Below are 18,747 nucleotides of genomic sequence, written 5' to 3'. Positions count from 1 at the left end.
ACAGTATTCAACAAATAAGTTATTCCCTTACCACTTCCGGTGACTCTGAGTCTTGCTGGAATTTCTTTTCTCTCATCCCGCTCTGCATAGTTTCTGTAAAACTCGGGTCCATCACTAAAACACTTTGTCCTCCAAGTGTAGAATATTTACAGCCACTCTTCCTCGAGTCCATGGTCATGCAAGCATCATAATTATACATGTGCGGCAGCGTTCCAGTAACTCCTGTGTCTGCGTAACCGGGAGGATAGTACGGAATAACTGGGAGATTGGAGTGATAGAAGACGCGCGATTGTCTCCACCTGTAGATCTTTACTGATATTATAACTACTACAGTTGTGATGAAAAGGAAAGAAACAGCAGCTAATGCTAAAACTAAATAAAAGGTGAGGTCATCATTATATTGTTTGGCGTGCGTAAATTCGGTGAATTCTGAGAGCACTTCAGGGAAAGTGTCCGCTACAGCTACATTGATGTTCACTACAGCTGAGCGAGATGGCTGTCCGTTATCCTCCACAAGTACAGTGAGCTTTTGTTTGACAGCATCTTTATCAGTGACCTGGCGGGCAGTTCGTATCTCTCCATTCTGCACTCCCACTACAAACAGCGCCTTGTCTGTGGCTTTCTGGAGTTTGTAGGAGAGCCAGGCATTCTGTCCAGAGTCCACATCAACAGCCACCACTTTAGTGACCAGATAGCCGACATCTGCTGAACGAGGCACAATCTCAGCCACCACAGAGCCACCAGTCTGTACTGGGTAGAGAACCTGAGGAGCGTTGTCATTCTGATCTTCAACGATGATCTTCACTGTGACTTCAGAACTTAAAGGAGGAGACCCTCCGTCTCGGGCTGTCACATTAAAGCTGAAAGTTTTCATTTGCTCGTAATCAAAGGCCTTGATTGCATGTATAACTCCGCTCTCTGAATTCACTGAGACTAAAGAACTCACTGGGTTGCCCAGTATATTATTATCCTCCAAAAAATACGACAGTCGCGCATTTGGTCCCCAGTCAGCATCGCTCGCTTTTACAGTCAGCACAGCCACACCCGGAGAGTTATTTTCAGTAACTAATTTTTTATACTCGTCAGAATTGAATACGGGTGGATTATCATTCACATCAGAAATCTTAACATTGATCGTTTTGTTACTGTGCAGTGCAGGACTTCCTTGATCGGATACCAGAATGGTTATGTTGTATTCAGCAATATTTTCTCGATCAAGAGTTTCATCTGTAATTAATGCATAGTAATCAGAAAGGGACGATTCTATTTTAAACGGCAGGTTTTCATTGAGTTTACACTGCACGAGCCCATTTTTACCGGAATCTACGTCTTCTACATTAATTACAGCCACGGTTGTTCCGATTGGAGAATTTTCTGCAATGATATTTGAGAATGACATAAGCTGTATAGAGGGAGCATTATCATTTTCATCAATAACCTCTATTATAACGTTACATGTATCTGCCAAGCCTCCTTTATCCATCGCTTTGACGTTTAGTTCATATTTTTTTTCAGTTTCATAATCTAATGTATCTAAGGTTGTAATCGCTCCTGTTTCTGAGTTTATCTTAAAAACATTTCTGGCTTCTACACTAGCTTGGGCGAAAGAATATGAGACCTGTCCATTTACTCCCTCATCAGCATCAGTGGCTCTTACTGCGGTCACGACTCTACCAGCTACAAGATTTTCCCTCACTTCTGCTTTATAAACTGTCTCTATACATACAGGTTTATTATCATTCACATCTAGGACATAAATCTGTATTTGCATTGTGCCTGATTTTTTAGGTGATCCTCCATCATATGCAGTCAGAACTAAATTCAGGTCATGGCGTTCTTCTCGGTCTAGTTCCCGTTGTAAAATCATTTCTACATGTTTACTGCCGTCAGCCTGAGTATTTATTTTCAACTTGAAATGATCGGTAAGACCGAGAGAATAACTTTCAACGCCATTAATTCCCACGTCTAAGTCTACAGCTCTGTCTAAGGGTAATTGCGTCCCCTTTTCTGTGTTCTCACTAATGTGTAAATTGACGGTACCTTTAGGAAATTTTGGTGCATTGTCATTTATGTCCTGAACCTCCACAGTCACCCGGTGCAGTTCTATGGGGTTTTCCATGATCAGATCAAAGCTGAAGCTGCAAGGCGTTGTTTGCTTGCAGAGCTCCTCTCGGTCTATCCTCTCCTTCACTACGAGGGTGCCTTTGTCTCTGCTCAGTTCGACATATTGCCGGCCGCCCTTTGTTACAACCCGAGCTTTTCCAGAAATAAGTCTACTTATCTCTATTCCCAAATCGTTGGCGATGTTGCCTACAAATGATCCCTCTGGAGTCTCCTCCGGAATTGAATATCGCGCTTGACAAAATACGAAGTCCATCCCGTAAATACAGAAAATAAAAAACACAGTCTGCCATTTTAGCTGTGTTGTAGTCATCCGACGATGCCGAGAAGCAACACACGAGCGCACATAACCCATACTGACAGCGCGGTTATCCTCTAATTATTGTTAAAATATAAATGGTGAAAAGCAGACCATAATATTACAGAAAAGCAAAATGTGATGCAATCTGCTCTTGCCGGAGAATGAAAAAGAACTCGGTGTTTCCTCATTAATAACACCGTCAGTAGGAGGGATTATGGGTTGTTTTCAGCTTCATTCTACACGAATCTTGTCCAATAGCGGCCCTTAGAGTATGAATGCTGAAAATGCACTTGTATGTAACAGCCATATGTCCCCTAGCCTACATCCCAAGTCATCAGGAAACACTGGGAAAAACGTGTAATAGCGAGATCTGTTATAGCAATCTGCGTGATTTAAAAAGAAAGAGCTGAAATATTCCACACCAATCAGCATTTTCACCACATTTTAAAAGAGCAAACTATGAAACCATTCTAACACCAACCTGGAAATGTTTGGGATATGTATAGACTGATCCAAAAAAAAAAATTGTTACGAATGTATTTCATACTTAATTGAACCATGTCACACTAAAATAGCAACAATAAAAAAAAATGTAAAAAAAAAAAAAAAAAACACCACATCATCTCAGTGATGTATAGAAGTTTACCCTGGACAGAACAGTAGAAGTGAGTAAGACTGGAGATAATTCAGCACCACAGAGATGGACAGCGCCAGACGGAAATAGTAAACCTTAATTCTTGCGCAAAACGTTTCTTTTGTCATTTTTTGTCCTTCATGCTCATTCCTGAAAGCACTTTATCAACACAAAACATTTCTTCCCGTCATGCGCCTTTTCTGATACCAAACCCCTGCTCGACACGCACAACAGCATTTCCCAAAGGTTAAACAACATTACTCAAGTGAAACAGGTTAATTAAAGATGAAACTGATTATAGGATAAAATGTAAACTATATTTATACGTTATTAAATATAAATTTCAGTAATTTCTGGCAATTACATCTCCAGTTCTATTTAAAACTTATGTATAAAGAGCATGCTGTTCATTAATGAATATTATAATATTAAACACTGAACTGTGAACGAACGCTTTGAATGCTCATTACGAAGGAAAAATTAAATAACTTTTTAGAAAAGTCAGTGAGTAATGTCTTTATTGCTTGTATGAGCCATATTTCAGATTTCCATTATTTATATCTATTATTATATTTACATGTGTTAAGTAAAAATTTGACGTTGCATATATTTCCTTTGTTCTCATTGGTTCTTACTGCGCATGCTCAATGATGGTATACTAGTTCACTTGCAGAGTTAAGCGACGCACGGAACAAGTTATCAGGATGCACAAGTTTGGGAGAACACAAGCTTTTGACCGTAATCGATTACAGTATTTTATTCAACAAATAAGTTGTTGATAAGATGGGGTAAATCAAGTTCAGTGTACTGGAAGACGACTGAGAGAAATGTGACACTTGACTGAATCTGAAGAATAAATTAAGTCAAACAATATTTTATAGACATCAGAGCTGAGTATTTCTCAAAAGAAGACAAGACCTAATATACGCGTAAAAAAATGTAAACTAAATTTAGAACAATCACATGTCCCGTACATAGCTATTTCATGACATATTTCACATGAACGTTGACATGCTTTAAATTGAAATATTATTCCCTTACCACTTCCGGTGACTCTGAGTCTTGCTGGAATTCTTTTTCTCTCATCGCGCGCTGCATAGTTTCTGTGAAACTCTGGTCCATCACTAAAACACTTTGTCCTCCAAGTGTAGAATATTTACAGCCACTCTTCCTCGAGTCCGTGGTCATGCAAGCATCGTAATTATACATGTGCGGTAGAGTTCCAGTAACTCCTGTGTCTGCGTAGCCGGGAGGATAGTACGGAATAATTGGGAGATTGGACTGATAGAAGACGCGCGATTGTCTCCACCTGCAGATCTTTACTGAAATTATAACTACTACAGTTGTGATGAAAAGGAAAGAAACAGCAGCTAATGCTAAAACTAAATAAAAGGTGAGGTCATCGTTATATTGTTTGGCGTGCGTAAAGTCGGTGAATTCTGAGAGCACTTCAGGGAAAGTGTCCGCTACAGCTACATTGATGTTCACTACAGCTGAGCGAGATGGCTGTCCGTTATCCTCCACAACTACAGTGAGCTTTTGTTTGACAGCATCTTTATCAGTGACCTGGCGGACAGTTCGTATCTCTCCATTCTGCGCTCCCACTTCAAACAGCGCCCTGTCGGTGGCTTTCTGGAGTTTGTAGGAGAGCCAGGCATTCTGTCCAGAGTCCACATCAACAGCCACCACTTTAGTGACCAGATAGCCGACATCTGCTGAACGAGGCACAATCTCAGCCACCACAGAGCCACCAGTCTGTACTGGGTAGAGAACCTGAGGAGCGTTGTCATTCTGATCTTGAACGATGATCTTCACTGTGACTTCAGAACTTAAAGGAGGCGACCCTCCGTCTCGGGTTGTCACATTAAAGCTGAAAGTTTTCATTTGCTCATAATCAAAGGCCTTGATTGCATGTATAACCCCGCTCTCTGAATTCACTGAGACTAAAGAACTCACTGGGTTGCCCTGTATATTATGATCCTCCAAAAAATACGACAGTCGCGCATTTGGTCCCCAGTCAGCATCGCTCGCTTTTACAGTCAGCACAGCCACACCCGGAGAGTTGTTTTCAGTAACTAATGTTTTATACTCGTCAGAAATGAATACGGGTGGATTATCATTCACATCAGAAATCTTAACATTGATCGTTTTGTTATTGTGTCGTGCAGGACTTCCTTGATCGGATACCAGAATGGTTATGTTGTATTCAGCAATATTTTCTCGATCAAGAGTTTCATCTGTAATTAATGCAAAGTAATCAGAAAGCGACGATTCTATTTTAAATGGTATGTTTTCATTTATTTTACACTGCACGAGCCCATTTTTACCCGAATCTGCGTCTTCTACATTAAATACAGCCACGGTTGTTCCGATTGGAGAATTTTCTGGAATGACGTTTGAAAATGACATAAGCTGTATAGAGGGAGAATTATCATTTTCATCAATAACCTCTATTATAACGTTACAGGTATCTGCCAGCCCCCATTTGTCCATTGCATTGATATTTAATTCGTAGCTTTTTTCAGTTTCGTAATCTAAAGTGTCTGACGTTGTAATAGCGCCTGTTTCTGAGTTTATCTTAAAAATCCTCATGGCTTCTTCACTTGCCTGATCAAAGAAATATGAGACAAGTCCATTTACACCTTCGTCAGCATCAGTTGCGCTTACTGCAGTTAAGGCTGTGCCTATTGGAGAATTTTCCTTCACTTCTGCTTTATAAACTGATTGTTTACACAGCGGGGCATTATCATTTGCATCTAATACAGAAATATGAATTCGCATTGATCCTGATTTTTTAGGAGATCCTCCGTCATATGCAGTGAGGATTAATTCTAGACTATTACGTTCCTCTCTGTCCAGCTCACGATGCAAAACCATGTGTACGAATTTTTTGTCGACAGCCTGATCATTTATCAGCTTGAAATGATCGGTTTGACTAAGCGTATAGCTTTCAATACCATTTACACCGACGTCCAAGTCTACAGCCCTGTCTAAATGAAAGCGTTTCCCAGATGCCGTGTTCTCACTAATGTGTAAATTGACGGTACCTTTAGGAAATTTTGGTGCATTGTCATTTACATCTTGAACCTCCACAGTCACCCGGTGCAGTTCTATGGGGTTTTCCATGATCAGATCAAAGCTGAAGCTGCAAGGCGTTGTTTGCTTGCAGAGCTCTTCTCGGTCTATCCTTTCCTTCACTACGAGGGTACCTTTGTCTCTGCTCAGTTCGACATATTGCCGGCCGCCCTTTGTTACAACCCGAGCTTTTCCAGAAATAAGTCTACTTATCTCTATTCCCAAATCGTTGGCGATGTTGCCTACAAATGAACCCTCTGGAGCCTCCTCTGGAATTGAATATCGCGCTTGACAAAAGACGAAGTCCATCCCGTAAATACAGAAAATAAAAAACACAGTCTGCCATTTTAGCTGTGTTGTAGTCATCCGACGATGCCGAGAAGCAACACACGAGCGCACATAACCCATACTGACAGCGCGGTTATCCTCTAATTATTGTTAAAATATAAATGGTGAAAAGCAGATCATAATATTACAGAAAAGCAGAATGTGATGCAATCTGCTCTTGCCGGAGAATGAAAAAGAACTCGGTGTTTCCTCATTAATAACACCGTCAGTAGGAGGGATTATGGGTTGTTTTCAGCTTCATTCTACACGAATCTTGTCCAATAGCGGCCCTTAGAGTATGAATGCTGAAAATGCACTTGTATGTAACAGCCATATGTCCCCTAGCCTACATCCCAAATCATCAGGAAACACTGGGAAAAACGTATCATAGTGACATCTGTTATAGTAATCTGCGTGATTTAAAAAGAAAGAGCTGAAATATTCCACACCAATCAGCATTTTCACCACATTTTAAAATAACAAACAATGAAACCATTCTAACACCAACCTGGAAATGTTTGGGATATGTATAGACTAATCCAAAACATTTTTTTTATTACAAATGTATTTCATGCTTAATTGAACCACGTCACACTAATATAGCAACAATTTTTAAAAAACAAAACAAAAAAAAAAACAAAACAAAACAACAACAAAAAAAAACACCACAACATCTCAGTGGTGTATAGAAGTTTACCCTGGACAGAACAGTAGACGTGAGTAAGACTGGAGATAATTCAGCACCACAGAGATGGACAGCGCCAGACGGAACTAGTAAACCTTAATTCATGCGCAAAACGTTTCTTTTGTCATTTTTTGTCCTTCATGCTCATTCCTGAAAGCACTTTATCAACACAAAACATTTATTCCCGTCATGCGCCTTTTCTGATATCAAACCCCTGCTCGACACGCACAACAGCATTTCCCAAATGTTAAATAACATTACTCAAGTGAAACAGGTTAATTAAAGATGAAACTGATTATAGGATAAAATGTAAACTATTTTTATACGTTATTAAATATAAATTTCAGTAATTTCTGGCAATTAGATATCCAGTTCTATTTAAAACTTATGTATAAACAATATGCTGTTTATTAATGAATATTATAATATTAAACACTGAACTGTGAACGAACGCTTTGAATGCTCATTACAAAGGAAAAATGAAATAACTTTTTAGAAAAGTCAGCGAGTAATGTCTTTATTGCTTGTATGAGCCATATTTCAGATTTCCATTATTTACATCTACTATTATATTTACTTGTGTTAAGTAAACATTTGACGTTGCATATATTTCCTTTGTTCTCACTGGTTCTTACTGCGCATGCTCAATGATGGTATACTAGTTCACGTGCAGAGTTAAGCGACTCACGGAAAAAGTTATTAGGATGTACAAGTTTGGGAGAACACAAGCTTTTGACCGTAATCGATTACAGTACAGTATTCAACAAATAAGTTGTTGATAAGATGGGGTAAATCAAGTGCAGTGTACTGTAAGACGACTGAAAGAAATGTGACACTTGAAATTAAGTCAAAGAATATTTCATAGACGTTAGAGCAGAGTATTTCTGAAAGAAGTCAAGACCTAATATACGCGTAAAAAATGTACACTGAATTTAGAACAATCACATGTCCCGTACATATCTCTTTCAAGACATATTTCACATGAACGTTGACATGCTTTAAATTGAAATATTATTCCCTTACCACTTCCGGTGACTCTGAGTCTTGCTGGAATTCTTTTTCTCTCATCGCGCGCTGCATAGTTTCTGCAAAATTTGGGTCCATCACTAAAACACTTTGTCCTCCAAGTGTAGAATATTTACAGCCACTCTTCCTCGAGTCAGTCGTCATACAAGCATCATAATTATACATGTGCGGCAGCGTTCCAGTAACTCCTGTGTCTGCGTAACCGGGAGGATAGTACGGAATAACTGGGAGATCGGAGTGATGGAAGACGCGTGATTGTCTCCACCTGTAGATCTTTACTGATATTATAACTACTACAGTTGTGATGAAAAGGAAAGAAACAGCAGCTAATGCTAAAACTAAATAAAAGGTGAGGTCATCGTTATATTGTTTGGCGTGCGTAAAGTCGGTGAATTCTGAGAGCACTTCAGGGAAAGTGTCCGCTACAGCTACATTGATGTTCACTACAGCTGAGCGAGATGGCTGTCCGTTATCCTCCGCAACTACAGTGAGCTTTTGTTTGACAGCATCTTTATCAGTGACCTGGCGGACAGTTCGTATCTCTCCATTCTGCGCTCCCACTTCAAACAGCGCCCTGTCTGTGGCTTTCTGGAGTTTGTAGGAGAGCCAAGCATTCTGTCCAGAGTCCACATCAACAGCCACCACTTTAGTGACCAGATAGCCGACATCTGCTGAACGAGGCACAATCTCAGCCACCACAGAGCCACCAGTCTGTACTGGGTAGAGAACCTGAGGAGCGTTGTCATTCTGATCATCAACGATGATCGTCACTGTGACTTCAGAACTTAAAGGAGGCGACCCTCCGTCTCGGGTTGTCACATTAAAGCTGAAAGTTTTCATTTGCTCATAATCAAAGGCCTTGATTGCATGTATAACCCCGCTCTCTGAATTTACTGAGACTAAAGAACTCACTGGGTTGCCCTGTATATTACGATCCTCTAAAAAATACGACAGCCGTGCATTTGGTCCCCAGTCAGCATCGCTCGCTTTTACAGTCAGCACAGCCACACCCGGAGAGTTGTTTTCAGTAACTAATGTTTTATACTCGTTAGAACTGAATACGGGTGGATTATCATTCACATCGGAAATCTTAACATTGATCGTTTTGTTATTGAGTTGTGCAGGAATTCCTTGATCGGATACCAGAATGGTTATGTTGTATTCAGCAATAGTTTCTCGATCAAGAGTTTCATCTGAAATTAATGCATAGTAATCAGAAAACGACGATTCTATTCTAAACGGCATGTTTTCATTGATTTTACACTGCACGAGCCCATTTTTACCCGAATCTGCGTCTTCTACATTAATTACAGCCACGGTTGTTCCGACTGGAGAATTTTCTGGAATGACGTTTGAAAATGACATAAGCTGTATAGATGGAGAATTATCATTTTCATCAATGACATCTATAATCACTTTACATATATCTTTTAGCCCACCTTTGTCCATTGCCTTAATATTTAGTTGATAACCTATTTCGTTCTCGTAATCTAAACGTTGTAAAGTTGTAATCGTGCCTGTTTCCGTGTTTATGTCAAAAACATTCCTGGCTTCTACACTTGCCTGAGCAATCGAGTATGAGACTAGACCGTTTATTCCTTCATCAGCATCAGTGGCGCTTACTGCAGTCACGACTGTACCAGTGGGGGAATTTTCTATGATTTCCGCTTTATAAACTGATTGTTTACACACCGGGGCATTATCATTCACATCTAATACAGCAATATGAATTTGCATTGTGCCTGATTTTTTAGGTGATCCTCCATCATATGCAGTCAGAACTAATTTTAGCTCATCACGTTCTTCTCGGTCCAGTTCGCGCTGCAGCAACATTTCTACATGTTTACTGCCGTCAGCTTCATTATTTATTTTCAACTTGAAATGATCCGTCTGACTAATCAAATAACTTTCAATACCATTTACTCCTACATCCAAATCTACAGCGCTGTCTAAAAGAAATTGCGTCCCCGTTTCTGTGTTCTCACTAATTTGTAAATTGACAGTACCTTTAGGAAATTTAGGTGCATTGTCATTTACATCTTGAACCTCCACAGTCACCCGGTGCAGTTCTATGGGGTTTTCCATGATCAGATCAAAGCTGAAGCTGCAGGGCGTTGTTTGCTTGCAGAGCTCCTCTCGGTCTATCCTCTCCTTCACTACGAGGGTGCCTTTGTCTCTGCTCAGTTCGACATATTGCCGGCCGCCCTTTGTTACAACCCGAGCTTTTCCAGAAATAAGTCTACTTATCTCTATTCCCAAATCGTTGGCGATGTTGCCTACAAATGATCCCTCTGGAGTCTCCTCTGGAATTGAATATCGCGCTTGACAAAAGACGAAGTCCATCCCGTAAACACAGAAAATAAAAAACACAGTCTGCCATTTTAGCGGTGCTGTAGTCATCCGACGATGCCAAGAAGCAACACACGAGCGCAAATAAACCATACTGACAGCGACGTGATCCTCTGATTATCGTTAAATAGAAAAATTGTGAAATGTAAAGCTTCATGTAACGGAAAAGCAGAATCTGATGCAGTCTGCTCTTGTCAGAACAGCAAAAATAAATCGTTGTTCCCTCATTAATAAAACGGTAAGTAGGAGGGATTTTGTGTTGTTTTCAGCTTCATTCTACACGAATCTTGTCCAATAGCGGCCCTTAGAGTATGAATGCTGAAAATGCACTTGTATGTAACAGCCATATGTCCCTTAGGATACATCCCAAATCATCATGAAACACTAGGAAAGACGTATAATGGCAAACGCTTTCATAGTAATCTGTGATTGAAACGGAAAGAGCTAAAATATACCAGACTAATCAAACTTGCCGTCACATTTTAAAAGAACAAGCAATGAAACCTTGCCAACACTAACGTGGATATGTTTGGGATATGTCCAGAAAGAGCTAAACAGTTTCTTTTACAAATGTAAATGTATTTCAACTTTAATTTGAACACCTCACACTGATAAACCAGCAGTGTTGAAACACTACTGCTAAGTCGTGTTTAAAAGATTACCAGATCAAATTGGTAGTGAGTAAGACTGGAGCTAATTCAGTACCACGGAGATGAACGCAGCAGACGGAAATATTAAAACTGTATTTGTGTAATCAAGGTCACCCAATTGAAACAGGTTAAATAAAGATGCAACCGTGTACAGGGTAAAATTTACAACAAAAATATATACGTTATTAAATATAAATATCAGTCATGTCTGGACATTAGCTCTTCAGTTCTATTTCAAACTTATTTTTAAACATATTGTATATTAAGCAATAATATAATATTAAACACTCAACTGTGAACGAGCGTTTGGAATGCTCATTACGACGGAAAAACGAAATACCTTTTTAGATAAGTCAATAAGTAATGTTATTATTGCTTGTAGGAGCCTTGTTTCATATTTCCATTACTTACATCTATTGGTTACATTTATTTACATTTATTCATTTAGCAGACGCTTTTATCCATATATTATTGTTATATTTACTTGTGTGAAGTGGATATTTAATTTGGCATATATTTCCTTCTTCTCATTGGTTCTTATTGCGCATGCTCAGTGATGGTATACTAGTCCACTTGTAGCGATAAGCGATGCTCGTAAAAAATTATTAGAATGAGAGAACACAAGCTTTTGACCGTAATCGATTAGAATATATTTGTGTACAAAAAGGTTGTTGAGAAGATGTGGTAAAACAAGTGAATTGTACTTTAAGACGATTGAAAGAAATGTGAAACTTTACTGAGTCTAAATAAAGACAAGGGATATTTAATAGACTTCAAAAAACAAACAAAAAAACAAACAAACAAAAACATTGTACTGGCACTTACACCTCTACTCTGCTCACTTTTCTTAAGATTTACTTAAAAATCTTGTATTGTAGCACTACTTGTATTGTTTTCCACTTGACATATCGCTTTGCCCGTTTTTTGTCATTTGTAAGTGTCATTGGATAAAAGCGTCTGCTAAATGAATGAATGTAATAAATGTAAAGGTGAGTTTCGCTAAGAAGACAATAACTAAGATACGTGTCAAAACGTGTAAACTATATTTAAACCAATCACATCCCGTACATTGCCATTTCAAGACGTATTTCAAATAGACGTTGACATGCTAGAGATTTAAAGCTTTACTGCTTACCACTTCTGGTGACTCTGAGTCATGCTGGAATTCTTTTTCTCTCATCGCGCGCTGCATAGTTTCTGTAAAACTCGGGTCCATCACTAAAACACTTTGTCCTCCAAGTGTAGAATATTTACAGCCACTCTTCCTCGAGTCCGTGGTCATGTAAGCATCATAATTATACATGTGCGGCAGCGTTCCAGTAACTCCTGTGTCTGTGTAACCGGGAGGATAGTACGGAATAACTGGGAGATTGGATTGATAGAAGACACGCGATTGTCTCCACCTGTAAATCTTTACTGATATTATAACTACTACAGTTGTGATGAAAAGGAAAGAAACAGCAGCTAATGCTAAAACTAAATAAAAGGTGAGGTCATCATTATATTGTTTGGCGTGCGTAAAGTCGGTGAATTCTGAGAGCACTTCAGGGAAAGTGTCCGCTACAGCTACATTGATGTTCACTACAGCTGAGCGAGATGGCTGTCCGTTATCCTCCACAACTACAGTGAGCTTTTGTTTGACAGCATCTTTATCAGTGACCTGGCGGACAGTTCGTATCTCTCCATTCTGCGCTCCCACTTCAAACAGCGCCCTGTCTGTGGCTTTCTGGAGTTTGTAGGAGAGCCAAGCATTCTGTCCAGAGTCCACATCAACAGCCACCACTTTAGTGACCAGATAGCCGACATCTGCTGAACGAGGCACAATCTCAGCCACCACAGAGCCACCAGTCTGTACTGGGTAGAGAACCTGTGGCGCGTTGTCATTCTGATCTTGAACGATGATCGCCACTGTGACTTCAGAACTTAAAGGAGGCGACCCTCCGTCTCGGGTTGTCACATTAAAGCTGACAGTTTTCATTTGCTCGTAATCAAAGGCCTTGATTGCGTGTATAACCCCGCTCTCTGAATTTACTGAGACTAAAGAACTCACTGGGTTGCCCTGTATATTATGATCCTCCAAAAAATACGACAGTCGCGCATTTGGTCCCCAGTCAGCATCGCTCGCTTTTACAGTCAGCACAGCCACACCCGGAGAGTTGTTTTCAGTAACTAATGTTTTATACTCGTCAGAACTGAATACGGGTGGATTATCATTCACATCGGAAATCTTAACATTGATCGTTTTGTTATTGAGTTGTGCAGGACTTCCTTGATCGGATACCAGAATGGTTATGTTGTATTCAGCAATAGTTTCTCGATCAAGAGTTTCATCTGTAATTAATGCATAGTAATCAGAAAGCGACGATTCTATTTTAAATGGTATATTTTCATTTATTTTACACTGCACGAGCCCATTTTTACCAGAATCTGCGTCTTCTACATTAATTACAGCCACGGTTGTACCGATTGGAGAATTTTCTGGAATGATGTTTGAAAATGACATAAGCTGTATAAAGGGAGAATGATCATTTTCATCAATTACGTCTATAATTATTTTACAGGTATCGGCAAGGCCTCCTTTATCCATTGCGTTGACATTTAATTGATAATTTCTTCTATTCTCGTAATCTAAGGTATTTAACGTTTTAATAATTCCAGTGTCCGGGTTTATGTCAAACACATTTCTAGCTTCTTTACTTGCTTGAGCAATTGAATATGAGACTAGACCGTTTACGCCTTTGTCAGCATCAGTTGCGCTTACGGCAGTCACGACTGTACCAGCTGGAGTATTTTCTTTCACTTCTGCTTTATACACTGCTTCTTTACATACGGGTTTATTATCATTCGCATCTAATACAGAAATATGAATTTGCATTGTACCTGATTTTTTAGGTGATCCTCCATCATATGCAGTCAGAACTAATTTTAGCTCATCGCGTTCTTCGCGGTCCAGTTCACGCTCTAAAATCATTTCTACATGTTTATCCCCATCAGCGTCATTATTTATTCCCAATTTTAAATGATCGTTATGTCTGAGAGAATAGGTTTCAATACTATTTACACCTACATCCAAATCTACAGCTCTGTCTAAAGGAAATCGTGCCCCAGTTTCTGTGTTTTCGCTAATGTGCAGATTAACAGTTCCTTTAGGAAATAAAGGTGCATTGTCATTTATATCCTGCACTTCAACGATAACACGATGCAGTTCTATGGGGTTTTCCATGATTAGATCAAAGCTGAAGCTGCAGGGCGTTGTTTGCTTGCAGAGCTCCTCTCGGTCTATCCTCTCCTTCACTACGAGGGTGCCTTTGTCTCTGCTCAGTTCGACATATTGCCGGCCGCCCTTTGTTACAACTCGAGCTTTTCCAGAAATAAGTCTACTTATCTCTATTCCCAAATCCTTCGCAATGTTACCCACGGATGATCCCTCTGGAGTCTCCTCCGGGATTGAATATCTCGCTTGACAAGAAACAACGTCCATTCCGTCAACAAAGAGCAAAATAATCACGGTCACCCATTTTATTTCCGACATGATCTGTCGACGATTGAAAGAACAACAGCGGAAACACGTTGAAGCCATATTGAACTAAAATCAGTCCTTACACGAGACTGTAGTGCTACTACAATAAAGGAACGACTCTGAGAAAAGAAACGCAATCGCTGACCCCAGTCTTTCATGCTTCAGAGAACACTGTATTTCTGTCCAATATCAGAGCTCTTCAATTCACTATTCCTCCTGCAGCTCCTACGTTCAGCACTTCTTAACCAACAGCGGCACTTAGAGTCGAAAAGCTGAAAACATCGCACTGGGAAGCAACAAAGAAAACATCTTTTTGAAAATTGTGAAATGGCTTGTAGACATAATATATGTCAAGTTATTGACATATATTGACATACAGACAGAAGCAGTAGTAATTTATCAGCCGTTGAAGCATATACTAAATGCCAAATCTGGCATGGACCAAGCCTAAGTGTATTCTTTTTATTTGTGAATCGTCTATTAACTGCAATCGACTGCAATCAACTCAATGATTGTAATCGCAAATTATTCAACCCAGGCATTCTCCTTAGCAGCTGCACACAGTTTGTTCAACCTTTTAATAGATATATAAACGTAACTCTGGTTTAAAAAGAATATTGTTAGCCCAGTGATCTGGACTTTTGAAGTTGTCCAGGTCAAAATTCATTGGAAGAGATAAGAAATCTTATCTTATAAACATGTAGTTTACTCAAATGACAAAAAATAAATCTAGTTCGCTAAATACTTGACTAAACCAAATATTTTTACAGTTAGATGACGTCTTATGAGAAATTATCCTGAAAGTAAAAATCAGTACAGGTAAAAAATCAGTCCAAAATCGAGATGATTTGGTTCACAAATGAAGCAGTGTGTCAGAAGTGTAACTGGTGAGGCTGCTTTATCATGGTCTGGGGTGCATTTTAGCACACACTGTTGGTGATCTGAGTAGAAGAAACATATTCAGCACCATATCAACCCCAAACTCATGTCAATTTTTTCATCATCATATCAAAGACACTTACCCTGGTTTTTATATATACCACCTTTCATGGTGATAATTGTTGCAGAAAACCCTTGGTTTCATTCAAAACACCTATATTCCACATGGTTTTATGTTTAGTTCCACTTTCTTGTATGTGTTATCTGAGGGAATTATGAAATCTAGTGAAAGATAATCACCATGGGATTCCTAAATAGAGATTTCACAAAGTGAGTGCTGCATTGCTGGATGAGATTAGTTTTAATATGATAAAATTTGAACATTAAAAAGATGACTCAACAAGTCAGTTTCCGTATATGATTCTTAGGATATACTGTACTGTGCAAAAGTTTTAGGCACATGCAAAGAACTGCTGTAGAGCAAAGATGCCTTTAAAAACAATGAAATTAAATGTTTCTACATTTAAAAATAATACTATAAAGATCAGTAAACAGTAATAAATGAAACAAAGTCAAAATTATTGTGGAATATCATCAGAATCATAAAAAAATAGTAGTCTCAGGTACAATTTGTGCAGTTTTATATGGAACTGAGCTGTATGTTTTACTGAGCATCTTGGACTTGTTCTGGAGACTTTGACTGTTGCACCTGCTTCTAATTTTTGCAGCAAAACCCAGCAGCATTCATTATGGTTTTTTATCTGAACAGTGGTTAACTACTTAATATGCTGCTTTGTTTACTGACATACAAAAACAAATTCTGTAACATGTAATGTTATGCTGGAAAACTAATGTTTGGGAATCTGAAATGTTCAAATTACTTTCTGACTTGTACACAATCTTGTCTTATCATTCAGTTAATATATACTATAACTCAGAAACTGTGGCACAGTGTAATCTGGTGAGAAATAGATACGTAGTACTATTTTTCTGAGGCAGTATATGTTTCTTAATTCAAATTACCATTACACAAATATCAAAAGTCTTCAATTGAGTAGATTTTCATACAACTGAGGCATCATGTCTTGCTAAAGCTATGTTTGTGTATAAGCCAAAACCTATGTTATACATCTGTATGTATAACATACTGTAATCCATCAATAACAGTGTATGTAGTTTGTGTGTAACAGTACAGGTAGAAGAAATACTTAATACAAAGTGTGCTCAAACATTTAATCATTAAACTTGTGTGACATTACTTGTAGGTGACAAAAGGAAACACCTGAACCACAAATGCACATGCAGTGTGATGAACAGATCACATTTTTATGTAGTTGATGACTTCTAGAAGATGTTCAGTTTTGATTTTATGACATAAAACGTCAGTTAAAAAAATTGAAATAAACAAATCATGATTCACAAAACCACAATAATAGACAAATAAAGATTAGTCCTTACCTTGTGAAGCACAAAACAAGTGATCCAGTTGGAGAGAGCATGAAAAAGACACAAAAAACACAAAGAAAAAGGAAAAAAGGTTAGTGTAATATTCTACATATTTTTTTCTCCTCTTCTTGCTTTGTTTAGGCCTGCTCAGGAAATGAACAATAAGAGCAAGATCAGAGGAATGTATGCAAAAGCGAAGAAGACAGTTAATAGTAGGTGACTGTTTAAAAACCAGCAACTATACATATAAACATAGGGACATCATTTCACAAAAAAACACAAGATACTGAAAAGTGAGAATTTTGAACACAAAATTGTCAGGGAATTGGATAATAATAGAATAAATGTGGGAGTATGTGATATCTTTTCAAATATAAAAATATTTTAGTTGTCCATATAGTAAATTACATGTCCAAAACTTACAGGTTAAATATTGAAGAGTATTCACAAAGTAATATTAAATTAATTAATAATTAAGGAAATGAATGATGCATTAATAGATAGATAGATAGATAGATAGATAGATAGATAGATAGATAAACATCTCATCAAGATATGACTATGACTGTGATGAGCAAAACTTAGTAGATAACTGATAATTTGTTACAAACTGCCAATAAACCAGACAAATGGTTTAATGCTTCAGCTCATTGGTATCTTTATCACTTGTATTTAAACTAAAGAGGCCCATTTTGGCCCAGTTTAATAGTACCAGGGCTGTAACCTGGCCTAGGCATTTGGGGCTATAGCACCTAAGATCTTTTCTTTAGCCAAGAATAATTCTCCACTTGGAGCAGTTTGTCACTTCGTAACTGAATGTCAGTAAAAGAAGACGGCAGTGTTGTAATTTTTCTGTAATCTTCAGTGAACGGAGTGTTGTATTTTATCTTCAGTGAATGGAGGCAGGCTTAGTGGATAGCATGTTTGCCTCACACCTCCACGGTCGGGGGTTCAATTCCCACCATAGCCCTGTGTGTGCGGAGTTTGCATGTTCTCCCCGTGCTGCGGGGGTTTCCTCCAGGTACTCCGGTTTCCTCCCCCAGCCCAAAGACATGCATGGTAGGCTGATTGGCATGTCTAAAGTGTCCGGAGTGTATGAATGAGTGTGTGAATGTGTATGTGATTGTGCCCTGCGATGGATTGGCACCCTGTCCAGGGTGTACCCTGCGTTGTGCCCGATGCTTCCTGGGGTAGGCTCCAGGTTCCCCATGACCCTGAAAAGGATAAGTGGTATAGAAGATGGATGGATGGATGGATGAATGGAGGCAAGACCAATCAGATAGCGTTTACAGGAAAATACATGGAAATACATATGTCTTATTGGCTGACAGGACATCATTCTGCCAAATGCTAGCTCACACAGTCCGTCAGTCAGTGTGAGGGGAAAAATGGGCATTCGATGATTTTTTTCCCCAATAAATGGGCTGAAACAGAAACACTAGCATCCTCTCATGCTGAGCAGGAAAACAAGGTGTGTAAATGTCCATATGAGTTCCAAGTTATGTGAACATGATACGAGCAGAGCATAAGGACAGGTAACGTACTTTGCATGGCGCTGTAGCAGCCAAACCAATACAATGAGAACTTAGTTGTGCCTCCCCTTGGCTAGTGACACCAAACTCGACTAGTCTCATATTAGACACCAAAAAGTTTTATATTTTATCAGCCTGGTAGTCCTGAAAACAGTGATAACACCTGAGGCAAGTTAAATGATAAATCCAACTTTTTTTCTGA

The 18,747-nt window shown here is 38.9% G+C and overlaps 2 protein-coding genes across 29 annotated transcripts in view; both read right to left on the bottom strand.

Moving 5' to 3' along the window:
* Positions 1 to 18,747, bottom strand: part of LOC128620528 (protocadherin gamma-C5-like) — a 197,290-nt gene that overhangs the window by 106,202 nt on the left and 72,341 nt on the right. For 2 of the 28 annotated variants that reach the window (XM_053645610.1, XM_053645634.1), the window contains exon 1: positions 32 to 4,088. The exons of 24 other annotated variants lie outside the window; for them this stretch is intronic. In XM_053645610.1, coding sequence (XP_053501585.1) covers positions 32 to 2,476 — 2,445 coding nt within the window. In that variant the 5' untranslated portion in view covers positions 2,477 to 4,088. 2 more of the 28 variants (XM_053645613.1, XM_053645656.1) reach the window with 2 other exon arrangements.
* On the bottom strand, positions 7,369 to 11,122 carry LOC128620539 (protocadherin beta-16). The gene has a single exon (XM_053645676.1). The coding sequence runs from the start codon at positions 10,609 to 10,611 to the stop codon at positions 8,155 to 8,157; it is 2,457 nt and encodes an 818-aa protein (XP_053501651.1). The 5' UTR covers positions 10,612 to 11,122; the 3' UTR covers positions 7,369 to 8,154.

Source organism: Ictalurus furcatus, chromosome 16, assembly GCF_023375685.1.
Source record: "Ictalurus furcatus strain D&B chromosome 16, Billie_1.0, whole genome shotgun sequence".
NCBI lineage: Eukaryota > Metazoa > Chordata > Actinopteri > Siluriformes > Ictaluridae > Ictalurus > Ictalurus furcatus.
Note: the sequence above shows the minus strand (reverse complement) of the source record. Positions and strands in the feature narration are given on the sequence as shown.

Excerpts from the sequence above, each read along its gene's own strand:
- LOC128620539 (XM_053645676.1), bottom strand. The coding sequence starts at position 10,611 with ATGGTTTATTTGCGCTCGTGTGTTGCTTCTTGGCATCGTCGGATGACT.